Genomic DNA, 22,910 nt, shown 5'->3' with positions numbered 1-22,910 from the left:
ACGGTGTAACACTTAGGCTATGTGCACACGATGCGGATTTTGCTGTGGATCCGCAGCAGCTTCCCATGCGTTTACAGTACAATGTAAACCTATGGTAAACCAAAAACGCTGTGCACATGCTGCGGAAAAAATGCGCGGAAACGCAACGGGTTACATTCCGCAGCATGTCACTTCTCTCTACATTTTCCGCAGCGGTTTTACAACTGCCCTTATGGAAAACCGCAGTGAAAACCACAGAAAAACCACGGTAAATCCGCGATAAATCTGCAGCGGTTTTCCACTGCGGATTTATCAAATCTGCTGGAATCTGCTGCAGAAAAATCCGCAGTGGACCCAGAATACGTGTGCACATACCTTAAGGGTATGTGCACACGTCCGGATTTTTAGCGTTTTTTTTGCGGAATTTCGCTATAAAAACGCTATAAATCCGGGAAAAAAACGCTAACATTATGCATCCTATCTTTTAGAATGCATTCCGCATTTTTTGTGCATATGTTAGCGTTTCTTTCCGCAAAAAAAACGCATTCCGCAAAAAGAATGGACATGCTCATTCTTTTTGCGAATTTTTTGCGGATTCCATGTCAAAAAGGACATTCAGGAAAAAAAAATAAACGCAAAAATTCCGCAAAAAATCCGCGCAAAAAACGCACAAATTCCGCGAGAAATCAGCGCGAAAAAAGACGCGGATTTCTGGCAGAATTCTCAGGATTTTGTCAGGAAAAAAACCTGACGTGTGCACAGGGCCGGCATCAGCACCCGGCACAGCGGGCAAATGCCGGGGCCCTGGGGAGAGAGGGGGGCCCACTCATGCTGTCATAGATACAGCTGGGAGAGCAGAGCAGGAGAACATGCTCTCTCCGCCTACAAAGTCACTGCTGGCTGCGTTCTCTTAACCCCTATGTGCCAGCTCTGACACAAGCATCTTCTCACTCAGTGAGTGCAGCCAGGCAGGCACACATAGGGGTTAAGAGAAGGCAGCCAGTGTGACACTGTTTGTGGGGGGAGAGAGCACGTTCTCTGCTCTGCTCTCCGCCCCTGGCTGGCTGCCATGCTGCTGAAGTTATGAGGCAGATTCAGGAGGAGCTCCTAGTCCTACCAGTGCATGAGTGAGTGGCACTGCTACATACTATGTGGGCTGCTATATGCTACGTGGGCTGCTATATACTACATGGGCTGCTATATACTACGTGGGCAGTGTTATATACTACATGGCTGTGTTTATATGCGATCATGAATCGGGGTATGTGTTAAAGGGGGGGCCCACTGAGACTCTTTCGCCCGGGGCCCTCAAAAACCTGGAGCCGGCCCTGCGTGTGCACATACCCTAATGCTTGCAGTCTGGGGGCACTTAAGGGTTAACAATAGGAACCTTTTTTTCCTTTTCCCAGCCACCCTGTCCTGTGCTTGTCTGCACCCTTTGAAGTTTCACCAGTACTCACATTTAGGCTACGTTCACATTTGCGTTGTGCGCTGCTGCGTCGGCGACGCAACGCACACAAGAACGCATGCAAAAACGCATAGTTTTGCGACGCATGCGTCCTTTTTTGCCGGATTTTGGACGAAAAAAAAATGCATCTTGCTGCGCCCTAATGCTTGCGGAAAAAAAGACGCATGCAACGCAAAACGCATGCAAACGCATGTCCATGCGCCCCCATGTTAAATATAGGGGCCGCATGCGTCGCAGCGGCTGCGCCCGACGCAGCCTGGCAGAACGCAAATGTGAACGTAGCTTTACTACAGTCCACAGCTGCTTCTCTCCTCACTGCTCCTCCCACATGAGTCACAGGCTGATAAGCTGCAGCCAAGAAAGAAAAACAAAAAGACTCGGCTCACTCACGCTGCAGAGCTGACTCCTTTCGTTCACAGCAGAGAGCCGGCTCTTTGGGTTGGCTCGTTCACGAACGACACATCACTAGCGCCCATACACTCTAGACCAGGGGTGGGAAATTTCCTGAGGGGACGCGTGAGAGACCGCGACTGTTGTGGGCCAATAAAAGGGTCTGTCCACTACTAGGATTATCCCCTCTCAGTCCCAATATTTGGCCCTGATAAAATGAACACGTGTCCACTCCCCTTCCGTAGCTATGACAGTGAGCCCGACCTTGGTGTCACTTTCTCCTTCTCAGGTAGCAGTAACTGGAGGCAGTGAGTGACCGGCCGCAGCGCCCGCTGCCTGTGTGTTATTAAGGAGGTCACGTCTAGGGATGAGCGAATAGCTGCCTCGGCGATAATCAGGTGTCACGGCTGTGTGTGTAGTGACTGTCACAGGCAGCCATCGGGAGCGCTCCAGGCATCCGGGTTACCGAGGCAGTTATTCGCTCATCCCTAGTCACGGATAAGAACAACCACATGTGAGCCTGAAGAACACGAGTGTTGGAATGGCGCCAGAGGTGAGTATCAGGCTGCGCTCACATCAGCGTCTAAAGTGTAATGTGAGGAAACCGCGCTCTGCACTCGCCACAGTCAGTGAGGCTGCGCTCATCCGCGAGTTTTTCCTCGCCTGAGATTGGGGGGAGGAGCATGCTGGGTACGGCGACGGCCGAGACTCACCAATGCAAGTCAGTGGGTGCGAGAAAAATCACAGGGGCGTGCGAGTGCTGAGGGATTTATACTCGCCCATCTCATAGGAAACCTGATATTTCATCAGCCGAGTACAGTAACTTCACACCCAAACTGTCAGCATACAGTAAAGATAGGTGTCAGTGAGTTATATAATTAGTACAGTCCGTGTGCAGCTTACTGTACATGTATTTATCTAATAATTAAAACAGAGAAAAAAAACGGCGTGGGGTTTCCCTTAATGTTCTTAACCAGCAGAGGTAAAGCTGACAGCTGGGGGGGGTGATGTTTATAGCCTGGGAAAGGGGTATTACCCACGGAGCTTCCCAGGCTATTAATATCAGCTCACAGCTGTATAATTAGCCTTCACTGGTTATTAAAATGGGGGACCCTCTAAAAAATGACATGGAGGCCCCCTATAATTAATAACCAGCAAAGGCTATGCAGACAGCTGCGGGCTGATATTATTAGATGGATATTGGTCCCCTATCAGACTAAGAACATCAGCTCTCAGCCGCCCCAGAAATGGCACATCCATAAGATGCACCAATTCTGGCACTTAGCCTCGGCTCCTCCTACTTGGCCTGGTGCAGTGGCAAGTGGGGTAACAGTATTGGGGTTAATCTCAACTTTGTATTGTCGGCTGACTTCAAGCTCAGGGGTTAGTAATGGAGAGGCGTCAATAAGACACCCCATTACAGTATTCCTCACCTGTCCGACGATAATCCATTTGTCCCACAATGATCTCCAACTCAGCTACATCTGCATGCATTGCGGTGACATGATGCCATTGCTCAGCCTGGCATCCAGGTTATTAAAAATAGAGGGACTCCAAGCCATGTTTTTGTGGGGTAACCTCTTGCTAATAAAGGCTTAGTATACAGCTCTGAGCGGATATTAACCCCTTTACCACCTTGGACGTATAGGTGGTAAAGGGGTATAGGTACATCCAAGGTGGGCTCCCCGTTTCTTACAGGCTCCAGCAATGAGCCTGAAACTTTTCTGACATGTCAGCTGATTTGAACAGCTGATATGTGCCCTTAAGGCCAGGATCACACATGCGAGAAATACGTCCGAGTCTCGCATGGTAATACCCGGCATTGCCGCCGTCGCTCTGGATTCCAATCTATCATCATTTATCCCTCCCAATTCAGCTTCCCATTTCCCTCTAGACTTGATGGGATGTTTGGCTAGAAAGGTGAATAATAAATCTCTATACACTTCTGATATTGCCCCCCTTGTTTCGCTGTTCTCCATAATGGAAGCCAGCGTGATATCAATCTGGATCTCAGTAAGTTTTCTCCAACATTGCGACTGATACGCATGCTGAAATCTTTTATAATGATATAAATTTAAATGTGATAACTGGAATTCTGTTTGTAACTCCACAAATGTCTAAAGCCTCCCTTGACCCATTAGCTGACCCAGCCTTCTAATTCCTGCCTCTCTCCAGGGCCCAAAACCTTGCATTTGCTTAAATTCTTGTAAATTTATATTATCCCATATAGGAGAGTATTTGTTAAGGCCTGTGATACCCCACCCCTAATCTGTTTAACTTTTTCCCATACCTTATGAATTAAGAGAACAGTATGAAATTGAGAGCCCAGTTTTAAAAAGCACCCCCTTCCAGGCTCTCACCCAGAGGCCATTTTCCAATCAGATATCTCAAACTACTGGGCGATTGCCCCTTTCCCGTCTCCTCCCCCCATCCTCTAATATGCTGGCATTGTGCTGATAATAATTTTATTTATATAGCGCCAACATATTCCGCAGTGCTTTACAAATTATAGAGGGGACTTGTACAGACAATAGACATTACAGCATAACAGAAATCACAGTTCAAAATAGATACCAAGAGGAGTGAGGGCCCTGCTCGCAAGCTTACAAACTATAGGAAAAATGGAGACACGAGAGGTGGATGGTAACAATTGCTTTAGTTATTCGGACCAGCCATAGCGTAAGGCTCGGGTGTTCATGTAAAGCTGCATGAACCAGTTAACTGCCTAAGTATGTAACAGTACGGACACAGAGGGCTATTAACTGCATAAAGTGTATGAGAACAAGATGTGAGGAACCTGATTATGTTTTTTTTTTTTTTTGAATGGGCCACACAGGGATAGTTAGGTTAATGCGTTGAGGTGGTAGGCCAATCTGAACAAATGAGTTTTTAGGGCACGCTTAAAACTGTGGGTATTGGGGATAAATCGTATTAACCTAGGTAGTGCATTCCAAAGAATCGGCGCAGCACGTGTAAAGTCTTGGAGACGGGAGTGGAAGGTTCTGATAATTGAGGATGCTAACCTGAGGTCATTAGCGGAGGGCACGGGTAGAGTGGTAGACTGAGACCAGAGAGGAGATGTAGGGTGGTGCTGAGCCATGGAGAGCTTTGTGGATGAGGGTAGTAGTTTTGTACTGGATTCTTGAGTGGATGGGTAACCAGTGTAATGACTGGCACAAGGTCGATTCATAGAAAAACAGCCGCACACAAATATTTGGAGTTTTTTCAAATGCAAAGGAGAGTAGTTTATTGAATTCACCACAGAAGTATAGTAGCGTAGAGGTAACGTTTCGGCCCAAGGCGGGCCTTTGTCAAACCTCACTTGTTGTAGAGAAAGGTATGGTAAAGAAGGACCCCGCAGAGACGGGACAGACAATTGAGATAAGCAGGCTCCAACAGGAGAGAACACTGGGCGATGCGTGGAATACTTGAAGGCTAAAGCAAGAAAAGTGATCCCAGTCAGGGCTGCGGGTCCGGTTTGTAGGGGTACCTGTGGTGATGTGACACATCAAAAGATACAGTGAAGGAGCGGTCAGAGAGATAGGAGGAGAACCAGGAGAGAACGGTGTCCTTGAGGCCGATGGAGCGGAGCATAGTGAGGAGGAGCTGATGATCCACAGTGTCGAATGCTGCGGAGAGATCCAAGAGAATTAGCATGGAGTAGTGACCATTAGATTTAGCTGTTAGTAGTTCATTAGAGACTTTAGTGAGGGCAGTTTCAGTAGAGTGTAAAGAGCGGAAACCAGATTGAAGAGGGTCTAGAAGAGAGTTATCTGGGAGATAGCGGGTAAGATGGGAGTGGACCAGGCGCTCGAGGAGTTTAGAGATGAAGGGAAGATTAGAGACAGGTCTATAATTAGCGGCACAGTTTTGATCGAGGGATGGTTTTTTAAGTAATGGGTGTATGATGGCATGCTTAAATGAGGATGGAAAAATACCGGAAGTGAGAGAAAGGTTGAATATTTTTGTTAGGTGAGAGGTGACAGCCGGGGAAAGGGACTGGAGGAGATGTGACGGAATGGGGTCACTGGTGCAAGTGGTTGTTCGAGAAGATGCAAGGAGCCTGATTACTTCTTCTTCTGTAACTGGTTCAAAGTCAGAGAGTGAACTAGATGCAGTGGGGGAGGGAGGACAGTGCATGGTACGAAGAGATTGGGAGATGATTTCCTGTCGAATGTGGTCAATTTTTTCTTTGAAGTAATTGGCCAGATCGTCAGTGCAGAGATCTGTGGTTGGGGCCTGCACTCTTGGGTTGAGTAGGGACTGGAAAGTGTCAAAGAGACGTTTAGGGTTACTGAACAGCGAGGTGATGAGAGTGTTGAAATAGGTTTGTTTGGAGAGGTGAAGGGCAGAGTTGTATGTTTTTAGCATGAACTTATAATAGATGAAATCTTCGGGTAGATTAGATTTTCTCCACAGACGTTCGGCGCACCTGGAGCACCGCTGCAGGAAATGTGTTTGCAGCGTGTGCCACGGTTGTCGCCATCTGTGCGGAGTTGTTTTATTTATAGGAGAAGCAGCTTCATCCAGGGCACTTTGCAGGGTTTCATTGTAATGCTTCAGAGCAGAATCAGGACATGAGATGGAGGAGATTGGGGCCAATGAGGACTGCAAGTTCTTCATAAGTTTCTGGGTGTTAATGGCCTGTATGTTTCTATAAGTGTGGAAAGTGGGGGTGACCTGAGCGGGATGGCCCGATATAAACTTAGGCCCGAACCCAAGGCACAACAAAACCGACCACAAGTGATTCCATTCAACACAATCAAAGGCCTTATGGGCATCCAAAGACACTACTACTCTCTTACCAGCATTTTCGGCTGGAATTTGCATATTTAAATATAATCTCCTTAAATTTATTGCTGTAGATTTATTGGCCATAAATCCAGATTGATCTGGGTGGATTACTTTATCAATCACATGGGTTAGGCTATTGGCCAAGGCCTTCGCTAAAATCTTTATATCCACCGTCAGGAGTGAGATTGGTCTGTAGGACTCAGGATTCAACGGATCCTTATGAGCTTTAGGAAAGACCACAACAATGGCCTCTCTCATAGATGTCGGTAATATTCCCCTCTCCAACGACTCATTAAATACCTTCTCCAATTTAGTTATTTCTTCATTAAGGATTTATACACCACTACCGGAATGCCGTCCGCCCCCAGGGCCTTATTACCCGCCTTGTCCGCCAGCGCCAACCTCAACTCCTCCGCTACAAGTGGCGTATCCATCCACTCTTTGTCTTCAACCCCTAGTCTAGGGAGCGTAATCGCACTCATATACCTGTCCATTTCCTCTTGACTTTTGTGTATCTTAGAAGAATATAACTCACTGTAAAATTTTTTAAATACATCTAAAATTTGATCCCCCTGTGTAACCACATTACCTTCCTTTGTTTTAATTGCATATACATGTGAAGATTCCCGTTGTGCCGAAGCTACCACTGAGAGCAAATGTCCCACTTTTTCACCTTCCACATAGAATGCCTCGTTCTGAAATGCCAGCAGTCTCTCTGCCTTATGGATGTGAAGTTTATTAACATCCGACTGGGCCATTCTCATGCGAGTCTGTGCAGCTTCTGAACACTGTGCACCCAATGCCTCCTCCGCTGCCCTTAATTCCTCCATCACTGCTTTATCTAGTTTTTGAGACCTAGTCTTATATCGAGATACTTCTCTGAATAAAATCCCTCTCAAAAACGCCTTCATAGTATCCCAAACTATATGACCCTCTGCACTACCTTCGTTTATCCTAAAGAATTCTCCCAGTTCCTCTCCTATCTTTCCCATATCCAGCAAACGTAACCAGAAGGGGTGAATTTTCCATCCCATACCTGACAACCACCGCTGTTCTCCCAATTGTAGAGATACCACAAGTGGACAATTGTTGTGAATTCTGTTGTCGGGCTCCCTCCTGTGGTCATGAATGGTACTTCGGCTGGTTCTGTCCATGGACTTCCTCTGGTGGGTGTTTCTGAGTTTCCTTCCACAGGTGACGAGGTTAATTCGTTAGCTTGCTGCTCTATTTAACTCCACTTAGATCCTTGTTCCATGCCACCTGTCAATGTTCCAGTATTGGTCTAGTTCACTCCTGGATCGTTCTTGTGACCTGTCTTCCCAGCAGAAGCTAAGTTCCTGCTTGTATTTTCTTTGGTTTGCTATTTTTCTGTCCAGCTTGCTATTTTTATTGTTGTCTTGCTTGCTGAAAGCTCTGGGACGCAGAGGGAGCGCCTCCGCACCGTGAGTCGGTGCGGAGGGTCTTTTTGCGCCCTCTGCGTGGTCTTTTTGTAGGTTTTTGTGCTGACCGCAAAGTAACCTTTCCTATCCTCAGTCTGTTCAGTAAGTCGGGCCTCACTTTGCTAAATCTATTTCATCTCTGTGTTTGTATTTTCATCTTTACTCACAGTCATATGTGGGGGGCTGCCTTTTCCTTTGGGGAATTTCTCTGAGGCAAGGTAGGCTTTATTTTTCTATCTTCAGGGCTAGCTAGTTTCTTAGGCTGTGCCGAGTTGCATAGGGAGCGTTAGGAGCAATCCACGGCTATTTCTAGTGTGCGTGATAGGATTAGGGATTGCGGTCAGCAGAGTTCCCACGTCCCAGAGCTCGTCCTTTATTATCAGTAACTATCAGGTCATTCTGTGTGCTCTTAACCACCAGGTCCATTATTGTCCTGACCACCAGGTCATAACAGACAACGATCCGATAGGACTCTGGGCAAATATTCCACTTCCTGCACCAAGTTATCCATCCCTTCATTTCCCAAAGCCACATCAATGCAAGACAAGGAGCCATACGTCGCCGAGTAGCACGAGTAAGTGTAGTTCTCTACATTTCGAACTCTCCATAGGTCTATCCAATTTCCCTCATGTAGTTTCCAAAAGGTGTTACATTCCCATCCTCTCTGTTCCCTGCGTGTTTGCCCTTATCCCAATGATCGTTGCCAATATTATTCACATCGCCTATTACAAGCAACGGGACCCCAGTCCATTTCCCCGATATGTTAAAAATTTCCTGCATCTTTTTTCTAGAAAGCGGTGGAGGGATATACAAGGACACAATACATAATAATCTATTCAGTATTTTACATACAATAAACACGTATTGCCCCTTCTTGTCTATTATAACCTCCACATCATATGGAGTAGAAGTGTGAATTAGTATTGACACTCCCCTAGCGTAGGCTGGGTACCTCGAGTGATAAGCCTTCCTCACCCATCTTTTTTGTAACACAGCTACTTTGTCTTCTGCCAGGTGTGTTTCTTGAAGGCAAATCACTGAGGGCCTCAGCTTCAACAGATATTGTAAAATTGCGGCCCGCTTTGAGACATTGGCGAGACCCCTAAGGTTCCAGCTTAGAATTTTAATTCTACCCCCCATAATATATTATAGTACCAAATATTTGACTTGTTATACATACGGTCTCGATCCTTCCCCTTTGCCCTCCCTTCCCCGCCCCCCCACCTTCCTGCTTTTTCCCATCCCAACCTTCCAACTAAAATAACTCCCTTCCTCCCCTTCCATCCCCCTCCCAAAAAATTTTAATTGTCTCCCACCAACTTTTAAAATGATAAGCATTCACTCTCCCTCTCTGTTTGAGATCTAGGAGGGCTTTTTACAGCCTAACAATACAAGCTCTGTGCTCCAACTACTCTCCCGTTCACGTTCATCAAACTGCAATGTCTGTTGCGCCGCCAAACACAACCCACAGATACCAACATGGCATTACGTCATATCAGATATGACCCGTAACTTATCAATTTTAAACTGAATAACAGTCATTGTTTCAACATCAGAGTTTACTTCAGCGGGTCCGTTCCGCTCTGATATTTTTAGTATTAGAATCAAGCCAGTGTGTCGCCTCCTCTGGATTTTGAAAAAAGTGCACCCGATCCAAGGCAGCGACTCTCAGCTTAGCTGGGTAAATCATTGAATAGCGCAATCCCATGTCCCGTAGTCTTTTGACTTCTCCAAACGTCATCCGGAGCTTTTGGACGGCTGCAGAATAATCTGGGTAGATGGAGATGTGATTGCCTTCTATGGTTAGGTCCCCTCAGTTCCTGGCCTCTCTCAGCAGAGTATCCGGGTCCCGATAGTTCAGAACTTTAGCCAAGATGACTCTTGGGGCTGATCCCGGGGGCAGAGGTCTAGTGTGCACACGATGTGCCCTTTCAACAGAAAACATTTTAGTGAGACCATCCCCTCCTACAGTGTTTTTCAGCCATGACTCAATGTACTCAGTGGGGTTATTCCCTTCCGCTTTTTCTGGCACCCCCACAATCCTCAAGTTGCTCCTGCGGGAGCGATTCTCAAGATCATCAGTTTTAAATTCCAGTTCAGCTATACGCTGCACATAGTTTTTTTTTCCCTTTTCAACAGTTCATTAACCTGGTCTTCATCACTCCCCACACGTTCTTCCACCGCTTCCACTTTATGTTCAACTTTGCGCACTGCAGAATTGATCGCAGCCATCTCTCCCTTTAAACCATCCACCCGACTGTTCAGAGCCGCAAAGGCAGACTTGTTATACATCACCAGAGAATATATCTTTGAGCGTCGGCTCTTCTATATCTAATATGTCCGGCTGTTCAGCACGTGCAGCCACATCAGGGGATCTCTGTCCTCCCCGCTGCTCTGCGACTGGCCCCCTCCTCCCTGCTGTTCCCCAGGGACATGTGTTCCAGGTCTCTCACCTTCAGCCGCTGACCGCCCATTAGCAGCCTCCTCTGACCTCGCAAAGCGTTCAAGCCGAGCGATCACCTCCATGTTCCTTTGGAATGTCGCACTCGCCCTTGCCGCCTCCTCTGCAGTCTCGGCGCCATCTTGGGCCTGAGAACTTCCCGACGCTGCCGGCTCCTTCTGCCTCCTGCGCGTCATCTTCATGCGGGACTTCTCTCCACCAGACCGCTCACTGCTGTTCCCTGGACCAGTGCACACTCCCAAGAGTGATTTCAGTGTTCAGCGGCGCCTCAGGTACCGATGTTAAGGGAGATTGTGGCAGGAGAGCTCCGCCGCACGTACTCTCACATCATGCATTAGGCAACGCCCCCCGTGTCAGTCATGGTTAGCGTTCCTGTGTCCGTGCTGTGGGGTGCTAGTTCCAGTATCCAAATCCAGCCCAGTCTTTGATTCCGGCAGACTTAGAATCCTGTCAGTGATTTCGAGTTGTTATCCGTGTCGGCGAACCTGACCCTTGGGGTCAGCAGCCGCAGTACTGGACACTGCCTAGGAGTGGTACCTGGCGGCTACCTGCAGCTCAAGCATGACTCCACCATCAGGAGATCCAGTGAAAACCAGGTACTGTAGTTGTTTATGCACGCCCCTCATAGGTAAGTCGGCCTGTGACACAGTGGGTCAATGAACCACATGATCCTAAAATGTACATGACACACTATAAGTGACAATTATCAGTTAGGAATAAATAAGACCAACAACAGTTGCGCTTTCATCTATTGTTTAAGATTAAAAGAATATGATGAATAATTTAATAGGTATTCCACTTTTTACTTCACTAGTAACAGCATCTTGAAAAGACTACAATAAAATGACTCTCGATCATAGGGTCGAATAAACATACAGAATTTGTAAAAATCTGTAACAAACAAATCAAGGGAATGGGTTGGTACATAATTTAAACCCTTATTAATTACCGACCCCAAAGTCCGGGTTAATGCCTTACTTGAGATATTTAGTTATTTTTTGTTGAGATATTGACATATATGCACATAGCGGAAGGATTTTGATGTTCTTTTTTGTTAGTTGTGCTGTTACTGTATGTATCTGCTTCTTTCTGTAACATCAGTTCTAAAAAACTGTAAGGATTCTTCATTTTTCAATGCAAGATGACATTTGGTCCTTATTCACATTGGAATGATGTATACCCGTTTTGGCTTTAGAATCAGAAAACTGAACATCTTCAATGGAAGTTCTCTCCTTTGTTGTCAAGTGATAACTAATGACAAAAGCTTCAGGGCTTGGGCTGCTCAAGTGAGCCCAGAAACGTTCACTACAAGATAAATGTCCTCTTACATGAAGGAGCGGAGAGCAATTCGCTGGAGCCCCTTACATTTCCAATCACTCTTCAAGAACTGATCGGTAGTGTTGCAGTCAGACAACATTGCTGCCGTTCATTAGGCAAACAAAAAGGGGGAACGAGATCGCACACACTTGTTCAAGAATGCAGAATCATCATGACCTGGGCCAAGAACATTAAGAATATTTCAGACATTCATATCATAGGTGCTCTGAATGTACAGACAGAGTGGATAAATGCTGAGCCAATCATTTCCTGGGAGTGGTACCTAAACAATGCAGTCCTCCTGCAAATAACCAACCTGTGGGTCATGCCCACTATAGATGTTATGACATCAGTAGCCAACCGGAAGCTTGAGATGTTCTCCTCTGTAAATCCTGCTTTTTGGAAGCTGCCAAATCGACCGGATCGCCTTCAAGTGGGGTTTTGTCACCAAAAAATGTTCATCTGACAGCTTGGAGATTGACAGCCAGAGACTGGCACAAAAAATCTCTTTCTGGTTCTCTAGTTAATATCTTACCAGCAGGACACAGACCTGCCACCACCGATTGGCAGCTTTCTGTGTACACAGTCCATGGGCAGATAGCTGCCAATCACCGATGTGGGCGGGGTCATACAGAGCTCAGCATTCAGAGAACCGATAGACCTGCAGGAGATAAAACAGTGATTTTATGTAAACGACAGCAAGCAGCCTAATAAATGATACATAGCTGGAATCAGGGTCTCTTCTGCTAAATTATGCTACTCATATGGGGTAGCAAAAACCTGGTGTCAGATTTCATTTGAGAGGAGCCCCATGGAATAAATCTGCAAACTAGCAACCTGGACATCTTCTTGTATAATTACCCGTCACTACATATTGAATATTTTGCCTGCCATAGGGTTAGGTCACATGACTGTTTCTCCACATCCGAGAAAACGAGTATGATTATACTGATCAAAGTGGCATTAGTTTTCCTGATGGAAACCACGGATAGCACTCATCCGAGGAAATCACCATAGACTGACTCTCTAGCATCCAAGTGCTTTCTTTCTTATTACTTTGACATTCCCTTTGTGAGTTGGCTGTAGGACAAAAAGGTTAAAATAGCATCCCATTGATAAAGGGCACACGGCTGTATAAATGTGACCGAGATCGGAACGCAGTGCATGGACTGGCCAGCGGCTCTACTGACCCATGCAGGACAGCTACATAGACATAGATGAAGCTGCCACACTCGGGTTGGGAGAGCCGCTGGCCAGTCCATGCACTGCATCCTGATTTATACAGCCATCTGACTGCGCCCTATAAATTACACGTCTGGTTAATAAATCAGAGCTCTTTTATGGTATTCAACCAATTGCTTAATTACTTGGGTTATTTTTCCTTCTGTTCTAGACAGGAGGAGGTAAATCCTAACCCTTTCTGTGCTGCCTTTGGACTTTAAGTAAGCAAAGTTTAACTTGGTGTAATAGTGGCAGAAAATCATGCCCCTTCCCATCCACGTCACAGATTGGCATGCTTCAGGTTGCTTGAAATCGATAAGTTGGCAACCTGGAACACAAATAATGGGAGAGGTACACCCAGCGATATGTACCCTTAACCATTCCGATTAACATCCACCCACCTTTCTAATCTTGTAATCAGAACTCGACCAATCACTGATCAACAGGTACAAATAAAACAAAAATTGCAACATAGGATATTACCCAGCGCTGGTTCCAAGTTTTCTGACAAAATAAATAAGAAAAAAACTTTTATTCCTAATATGTCAACTCATTTACAACTGGAGTTTGCTGAGGTTTATGCAACAATGGACTTAAACTGTATTGATAAAAAAAAAGTTATTTGGACTACAATGTATGTAGAGTTTGGTCATTACTGAAGTGCCAGAGCGACCATCAGTGGCAGTCTTTTAACATACAAGGAAACGGTGCGAAAGGTCATGAATAGGTATGGGGCATTTTTCTCCAAAGTCCTCCACATAGGCAGGTTTTTATCCATCTTTGCTCCCATTGCTTCACTGCTGTGGCTTTGTTCGGAGACTTGAGCATCGTTACACAGCCACATCTGAGTACCCGGAAAAAAAAATCCAAAACAAAAGAACACAAACATTAATAGTGAGACTTTTATCCCAACCTAAATGTAAAATAAGACAGAACTGTATAAGAATTTATCACACCCTTCAAGAAAACACCAGGATCTCCAAATCAGAGGCGGTTGAGAAGGTGACATTTTAGGATCAGGAACGTGCATTCCATGCAAAAGAATCTTTAACTTATTGTGCCATATAAGCAATTTCCGTGTAGAGCTTCCTTCAGTTCCATTTGAATCTTGGGCCACTTTCACGCTTTATGGATTCTTTTAGGCCATAAACTAACCAAACATTATCTTTAAATCCATGGTTGATTCTCTGTTACAGTTCCTTACTATTAACATAATATATGAATCTTAGGTGCTTGCAGTGTGCAGGACTGTGGAGTCCGGTGTCCATTTTGGTGGGGTTGGTATAAAATGGACGGACTCCGACTCCAAAAATATATAATAATTTGTGTACAGTAGTACAATGCAGGATGGGCTGTAAATGTTTCCATAATAATTTGGGAAAGTTGTTACATTTCCTATAAATGTCTGTTCTGTTCCTGATCTAAGGATCTGGGCTTTTAGTTGAGATGAATCTGAGCTGCACTTTATGTTCATGCGCAGTAGTGAGGCAGGGCTGGGAGTCTGAAGTCAGGGAGTCGGAAGTCAGGGAAATTGGGGAGTCGGAGTCAACTGTTTTGCTTACCGACTCCACAACACTGAGTGTCAAAATGAGGAACACTGGGCAAACCAGAGGACTTTATTCTGAGGAATCACCTTTCATCTATACAAAACCAATTAATCATCATTAAATTAGTTTTTCAGACCAGGGCTAATTATAGCATTGAAATAAGATACACAAGGTTATAATTCGCCTCTGCTTGCCGGTTGGTCATCGTGTGATCGCTCATATGCCATTTGCATTCTTGTAAGGGTTAATCACAGTTTAATGTATTGTTGGAGATTTGTGATGTAATATATAATTTGGCCAATAGAGGGCAGTAGCGAGAGGCCAGAGTGCACAGAGTCAAAGGACAGTCTAGGTGGGAGTGAAGCTGCGCATCCTTGGAGAAAGTCTGGATAGAGCGGTGCGACTCTGGATCTGTTGTTGGTGACTCTGGGATTGACATGAGCCAACTCTGTGAGGACAATCAAGTACACAGCATATTGGGCAAGGCCACGTGAAGTCTTATTGCTAAGGACCTCGGCAAGCCCTGCTTTGGAGAGATCTGCATTCCTTAAGAGCTTCAAAACGGCATTTCTGATTATTCGGGACTCAGCCCAGCAAAGTCCCTTCTACTTTAGTCTCAAGACGTACCAGTTCTATCTTACATCTGAATACATATGCGGATATATAAATAGATATTGAAAAAAAAAATTAGGCACCAGTTGCTAAAATCAAGCAATGTTCACTGGTTTACCTCAATAAGCCTCCTTAGGATCTCTGTAGGGTGGTGCACTCGCAGGTATCATCAAGGTAAAACATAAGAAATAGAAAGAATTGGAGCACTCACCAGATCCTTCTTGATGTGCAATTTTATTCCATGGTGAAACGTAACATCAAATCATATCAAAGTGTGAAATCCATGGACCCGTAGAGGCGCTAAGCAAGCGCGTAACAGCCATAGTCCGTCTCTTACCTGCATAGCTCCCTTGCTACTTGTACTCCGCACTTTGATATGATTGGATATATAAATATCCTTACAGAGGTCCAGTTAGTTAGGAAAAAAGGCCTCTTCTATAAGAGACACCTCAAAAACTGCTCCGAGTAGGCGATTATTAAAGTACTGGCACAACACTATCGTTTTATTGATTTATTAATAGAAAGGACATGAAAAAGGTATAAGACACTGGTGCTCAAAACATTTTTTTGGGCGAATAGGATAAGCTGGATGCTGCTCACATTGAAAAGGGTCGCATGTGACACCCGTAGGGTGATAGATAACTACATGAATAAATACGATCACGCTAAACAGCTATAATAACAAAAAAATGAATGAGAAAGGTATGATTGAAACCTTGAAATAAGAGCAAAAAGGGCATTTGTGCCAATGAGAGTGAGGTAGATGGTTGTATTAGCAGATAATGGTAACAATAAACACCTGTACAAACAGGGCAATAAAATGAGCATTAGGTGGGTAGTACACAGTACTATGGCTCCCACAGCTCTCCTATTCACAGTACGATGGACCACACAACTCTCCTATACTCAGTACTATAGCCCCCCCAGCTCTGCTATACGTAGTATGATGGCCCCCACAGCTTTTCTACACTGTTCGATGGCCCCCACAGCTTTCCTACACTATACGATGGTCCTCACAGCTCTTCTATACGTAGTACGATGGCCCCCACAGCTTTCCTACACTATACGATGGTCCTCGCAGCTCTCCTATACGCAGTACGATGACCCTCACAGCTTTCCTACACTATACGATGGTCCTCGCAGCTCTCCTATACGCAGTACGATGACCCTCACAGCTTTCCTACACTATACGATGGTCCTCGCAGCTCTCCTATATGCAGTACGATGACCCTCACAGCTTTCCTACACTATACGATGGTCCTGGCAGCTCTCCTATACGCAGTACAATGACCCTCACAGCTTTCCTACACTATACGATGGTCCTCGCAGCTCTCCTATACGCAGTACGATGACCCTCACAGCTTTCCTACACTATACGATGGTCCTCGCAGCTCTCCTATACGCAGTACGATGACCCTCACAGCTTTCCTACACTATAAGATGGTCCTCGCAGCTCTCCTATATGCAGTACGATGACCCTCACAGCTTTCCTACACTATACGATGGTCCTGGCAGCTCTCCTATACGCAGTACGATGACCCTCACAGCTTTCCTACACTATACGATGGTCCTCGCAGCTCTCCTATACGCAGTACGATGACCCTCACAGCTTTCCTACACTATACGATGGTCCTGGCAGCTCTCCTATACGCAGTATGATGACCCTCACAGCTTTCCTACACTATTCGATGGTCCTCGCAGCTCTCCTATACACAGTACGATGACCCTCACAGCTTTCCTACACTATACGATGGTCCTGGCAGCTCTCCTATACGCAGTACGATGACCCTCACAGCTTTCCTACACTATACGATGGTCCTGGCAGCTCTCCTATACGCAGTACGATGACCCTCACAGCTTTCCTACACTATACGATGGTCCTGGCAGCTCTCCTATACGCAGTACGATGACCCTCACAGCTTTCCTACACTATTCGATGGTCCTCGCAGCTCTCCTATACGCAGTACGATGACCCTCACAGCTTTCCTACACTATTCGATGGTCCTGGCAGCTCTCCTATACGCAGTACGATGACCCTCACAGCTTTCCTACACTATACGATGGTCCTCGCAGCTCTCCTATACGCAGTACGATGACCCTCACAGCTTTCCTACACTATACGATGGTCCTCGCAGCTCTCCTATATGCAGTACGATGACCCTCACAGTTTTCCTACACTATACGATGGTCCTCGCAGCTCTTCAATACGCAGTACGATGACCCTCACAGCTTTCCTACACTATACGATGGTCCTCGCAGCTCTCCTATACACAGTACGATGACCCTCACAGCTTTCCTACACTGTTTAATGGCCTTCGCAGTTCTCCTATACACTGTACAATGGCCACCGGCAAATCTCACACTGTATAGCTACCTATACTCCACCAATGTATTAATTGGTATCTGCACTCCCAATATACAGAGACCATTGAAATCCAGATGTGGTGACAAAGCCGGGCCACCATTCAGCACTGGATAAACACACCACCAGGGAAATCTCCAAAGGGCCAGTCAACACTGCGTGCTTGGATCTATTCAGGTCGTGATATATACACGATATCGTGGGAAATTAAAATCAAATTAAATTTCTGAGGGAATAAAAAATACTATTCAAAGTGGAACCATATGGCTCTGTGCACAAACAGTGCTAAATAGATAAAATAAAGCTATTAGAAACCTCACAACGGAATGACTAGCTTTCAACACCTGACCAACTTCTGCCATACAGTACAGACCAAAAGTTTGGACACACCTTCTCATTTAAAGATTTTTTCTGTATTTTCATGACTATGAAAATTGTACATTCACACTTAAGGCATCAAAACTATGAATTAACACATGTGGAATTACAGTGGGGCAAAAAAGTATTTAGTCAGTCAGCAATAGTGCAAGTTCCACCACTTAAAAAGGTGAGAGGCGTCTGTAATTTACATCATTGGTAGACCTCAACTATGGGAGACAAACTGAGAAAAAAAAATCCAGAAAATCACATTGTCTGTTTTTTTATCATTTTATTTGCATATTATGGTGGAAAATAAGTATTTGGTCAGAAACAAAATTTCATCTCAATACTTTGTAATATATCCTTTGTTGGCAATGACAGAGGTCAGACGTTTTCTGTAAGTCTTCACAAGGTTGCCACACACTGTTGTTGGTATGTTGGCCCATTCCTCCATGCAGATCTCCTCTAGAGCAGTGATGTTTTTGGCTTTTCGCTTGGCAACACGGACTTTCAACTCCCTCCAAAGGTTTTCTATGGGGTTGAGATCTGGAGACTGGCTAGGCCACTCCAGGACCTTGAAATGCTTCTTACGAAGCCACTCCTTTGTTGCCCTGGCGGTGTGCTTTGGATCATTGTTATGTTGAAAGACCCAGCCACGTTTCATCTTCAATGTCCTTGCTGATGGAAGGAGGTTTGCACTCAAAATCTCACGATACATGGCCCCATTCATTCTTTCATGTACCCGGATCAGTCGTCCTGGCCCCTTTGCAGAGAAACAGCCCCAAAGCATGATGTTTCCACCACCATGCTTTACAGTAGGTATGGTGTTTGATGGATGCAACTCAGTATTCTTTTTCCTCCAAACACGACAAGTTGTGTTTCTACCTAACAGTTCCAGTTTGGTTTCATCAGACCATAGGACATTCTCCCAAAACTCCTCTGGATCATCCAAATGCTCTCTAGCAAACTTCAGACGGGCCCGGACATGTACTGGCTTAAGCAGTGGGACAAGTCTGGCACTGCAGGATCTGAGTCCATGGTGGCGTAGTGTGTTACTTATGGTAGGCCTTGTTACATTGGTCCCAGCTCTCTGCAGTTCATTCACTAGGTCCCCCCGCGTGGTTCTGGGATTTTTGCTCACCGTTCTTGTGATCATTCTGACCCCACGGGGTGGGATTTTGCGTGGAGCCCCAGATCGAGGGAGATTATCAGTGGTCTTGTATGTCTTCCATTTTCTAATTATTGCTCCCACTGTTGATTTCTTCACTCCAAGCTGGTTGGCTATTGCAGATTCAGTCTTCCCAGCCTGGTGCAGGGCTACAATTTTGTTTGTGGTGTCCTTTGACAGCTCTTTGGTCTTCACCATAGTGGAGTTTGGAGTCAGACTGTTTGAGGGTGTGCACAGGTGTCTTTTTATACTGATAACAAGTTTAAACAGGTGCCATTACTACAGGTAATGAGTGGAGGAAAGAGGAGACTCTTAAAGAAGAAGTTACAGGTCTGTGAGAGCCAGAAATCTTGATTGTTTGTTTCTGACCAAATACTTATTTTCCACCATAATATGCAAATAAATTGTTAAAAAAACAGACAATGTGATTTTCTGGATTTTTTTTCCTCAGTTTGTCTCCCATAGTTGAGGTCTACCTATGATGTAAATTACAGACGCCTCTCATCTTTTTAAGTGGTGGAACTTGCACTATTGCTGACTGACTAAATACTTTTTTGCCCCACTGTATATACTTAACAAAAAAAGTGTGAAACAACTGAAATTATATCTTATATTCTAGGTTCTTCAAAGTAGCCAATTTTTGCTGTGATGACTGCTTTGCACACTCTTGGCATTCTCTTGATGATCTTCAAGAGGTAGTCACCGGGAATGTTCTTCCAACAATCTTGAAGGAGTTCCCAGAGATGCTTAGCACTTGTTGGCCCTTTTGCCTTCACTCTGCGGTCCAGCTCACCCCAAACCATCTCGATTTGGTTCAGGTCTGGTGACTGTGGAGGCCGGGTCATCTGGCATAGCACCCCATCATTCTCCTTCTTGGTCAAACAGCCCTTACATAGCCTGGAGGTGTGTTTGGGGTCATTGTCCTGTTGAAAAATAAATGATGGTCCAACTAAACGCAAACCGGATGGAATAGCATGCTGCTGCAAGATGCTGTGGTAGCCATGCTGGTTCAATATGCCTTCAATTTTGAATAAATCCCCAACAGTGTAACAAGCAAAGCACCCCCACACCATTACACCTCCTCCTCCATGCTTCACGGTGGGAACCAGGCATGTAGAGTCCATCCGTTCACCTTTTCTGCTTTGCACAAAGACACGGTGGTTCGAACCAAAGATCTCAAATTTGGACTCATCAGACCAAAGCACAGATTTCCACTGGTCTAATGTCCATTCCTTGTGTTCTTTAGCCCAACAAGTCTCTTCTGCTTGTTGCCTGTCCTTAGCAGTGGTCTCCTAGCAGGCCTGCTGCACAAAGTCTCCTCTTAACAGTTGTTGTAGAGATGTGTCTGCTGCTAGAACCCTGTGTGGCATTGACCTGGTCTCTAATCTGAGCTGCTGTTAACCTGCGATTTCTGAGGCTGGTGACTCGGATAAACTTATCCTCAGAAGCAGAGGTGACTCTTGGTCTTCCTTTTCTGGGGCGGTCCTCATGTGAGCCAGTTTCTTTGTAGCGCTTGATGGTTTTTGCCACTGCACTTGGGGACACTTTCAAAGTTTGCCCAATTTTTTAGACCGACTGACCTTCATTTCTTAAAGTAATGATGGCCACTCGTTTTTCTTTACTTAGCTGCTTTTTTCTTGCCATAATACAAATTCAAACAGTCTATTCAGTAGGACTATCAGCTGTGTATCCACCAGACTTCTGCACAACACAACTGATGGTCCCAACCCCATTTATAAGGCAAGAAATCCCACTTATTAAACCTGACAGGGCACACCTGTGAAGTGAAATCCAGTCCCGGTGACTACCTCTTGAAGCTGATCAAGAGAATGCCAAGAGTGTGCAAAGCAGTAATCAAAGCAAAAGGTGGCTACTTTGAAGAACCTAGAATAGAAGACATAATTTCAGTTGTTTCACACTTTTTTGTTAAGTATATAATTCCACATGTTAATTCATAGTTTTGATGTCTTCAGTGTGAATGTACAATTTTCATAGTCATGAAAATACAGAAAAATCTTTAAATGAGAAGGTGTGTCCAAACTTTTTGTCTGTACTGTACATGTACGGTGAAGATGGTAGTGTGTGTATAGAGCAGGTTCACAGGGTGAGCCTGACCTATACCTGTCAGATAATGGCTCTGACACACAGCCAGGATCTGCCTATAACAGCCAAATCCGAAGTAAATCCGCACAAAAAACGCATCAAATCTGTACCTGCGTTTTCTGCTAAGAAATGCAGAATCCGCACAAAAAATTCCATATTGCCAGGTCAGTTTTACCATATAGTGAACATGATGAATAAAAAAAATAAAAAAATTTGTGGAATTGCACTTTTTTTTTTGAAATTTCACAGCACTTGGAATTTTTTTTCCCATTTTCTAGTACTGAACATGATAAAACCAATGGTGTCGTGCAAAAGTTCAACTCTTCCTGCAAAAAAAAAAAGCCCTCATATAGCCATATTGATAGAAAAATAAAACAATAAAAAAATAAACACATTTGGTGTTGCCCAGTGCGTAAAAGCATATAAAATGGCAAGCAGCAGAAAGAGAATCAAAACACCAAAATTATGTTTTTTCTGGTTGCCGCAATATTGAAATGAAATGCAATAACAGGCGATCAAAAAAAAACTATTATAATAATCCCAAAATGCTAGCAGTAAAAACATCAGGCCACGGCGCAAAAAATAAGCCATCAATCAACCCCAGATCCCAAAAAAGGAAACAGTTTCAGGTCTCAGAAAATGGCGACACAAGCAAATTTTTTTTTCTTACAAATCTCAGAATTTTTTCTCACCAACTAAAAGAAAAGAAAACAAAACAAACAAACTATATATGTTTGGTATCAGCATACTCGTACTGACTAGGAGAATCATAATGCCAGGTTCGTTTTACCATATAGTGAACATGGTAAATAAAAACCCAAAAAACAATTGTGGAATTGCACTTTTTTTTTTGCTATTTCAATGCACTTGGAATTTTTCTCCCCCTTTTCAGTGCATCACATGATAAAATGAATGGCGTCATTCAAAAGTACAACTTGTCCAACAAAAAACAATCCCTCCTACATCTACGGAGATGGAAAAATAAAAAGTTATGGCTCTTGGAGAAGGGAAAAGAAAAAACGAAAAATTGCAAGGTTGTGAAAGGGTTAAACAAATTTATTATCATTTTTACACCACTAAAATAATAAGAAACTGGACAAGTTTGCTATCGGCCTAATCGTACTGAGGAGAATAATATTGCTTGGTCAATTTACCACACAATGTATGCCATAAATAACAATTCTCAAAAACAATGTCAGAATTGCAATTTTGTTTGCAATTTCACCGCACTTCTAAATGTTTCTGTTTTCCACTACATAATACAGTATATTGTATGTATGAACTGTGTCATTTAAAAGTACAACTTGCCCTGCAAAAAGCAAACTCTCATATGGCTATGTGAACAGAAAAAAAAATAAAAAAAATACACTATGGCATCACTGTTTCATGGCTATCACTACGCTCACCGTGTGCAGGACTTGCAGGCCTCAGTGGGAAAGATTCCCAGATGCAGTCTTCTCAGATGATCAATTTTTGGTTGGGTGGGTGACCTGAGAAATATCAAAAGACATTTTGAAAAACAGCAAGTGTTTACCGTAAAAACTACTGTTATACTTAAAGGGATATTCCCATCTCCAAGATCCTATCCCAATATGTAGTAGGTGTAATAATAATATTAGCAAACACCTCCAATTAGAAACAAGGATTTTTGTGTACTCACCGTAAAATCCTTTTCTCCGAGCCAATCAT

General features: G+C 44.5%; 1 protein-coding gene across 1 annotated transcript in view; it reads right to left on the bottom strand.

Annotated features, from left to right (window-relative positions):
• Positions 1-13,586: 13,586 nt before the first annotated feature.
• Positions 13,587-22,910, bottom strand: part of MED16 (mediator complex subunit 16) — a 44,747-nt gene continuing 35,423 nt past the window's right edge. The window contains exons 13-14 of the mRNA XM_069740091.1: positions 22,628-22,711; positions 13,587-13,913 (exon numbers count right to left, since the gene is read on the bottom strand). Of these exons, the coding sequence (XP_069596192.1) occupies positions 13,787-13,913; positions 22,628-22,711 (211 nt within the window). The 3' untranslated portion in view covers positions 13,587-13,786. The remainder of the gene's footprint in view (positions 13,914-22,627; positions 22,712-22,910) is intronic.

Source organism: Ranitomeya imitator, chromosome 1 (genome assembly GCF_032444005.1).
Source record: "Ranitomeya imitator isolate aRanImi1 chromosome 1, aRanImi1.pri, whole genome shotgun sequence".
Lineage (NCBI taxonomy): Eukaryota > Metazoa > Chordata > Amphibia > Anura > Dendrobatidae > Ranitomeya > Ranitomeya imitator.
The sequence above is the reverse complement of the archived record's forward strand: the minus strand, read 5'-3'. Positions and strand labels throughout refer to the sequence as shown.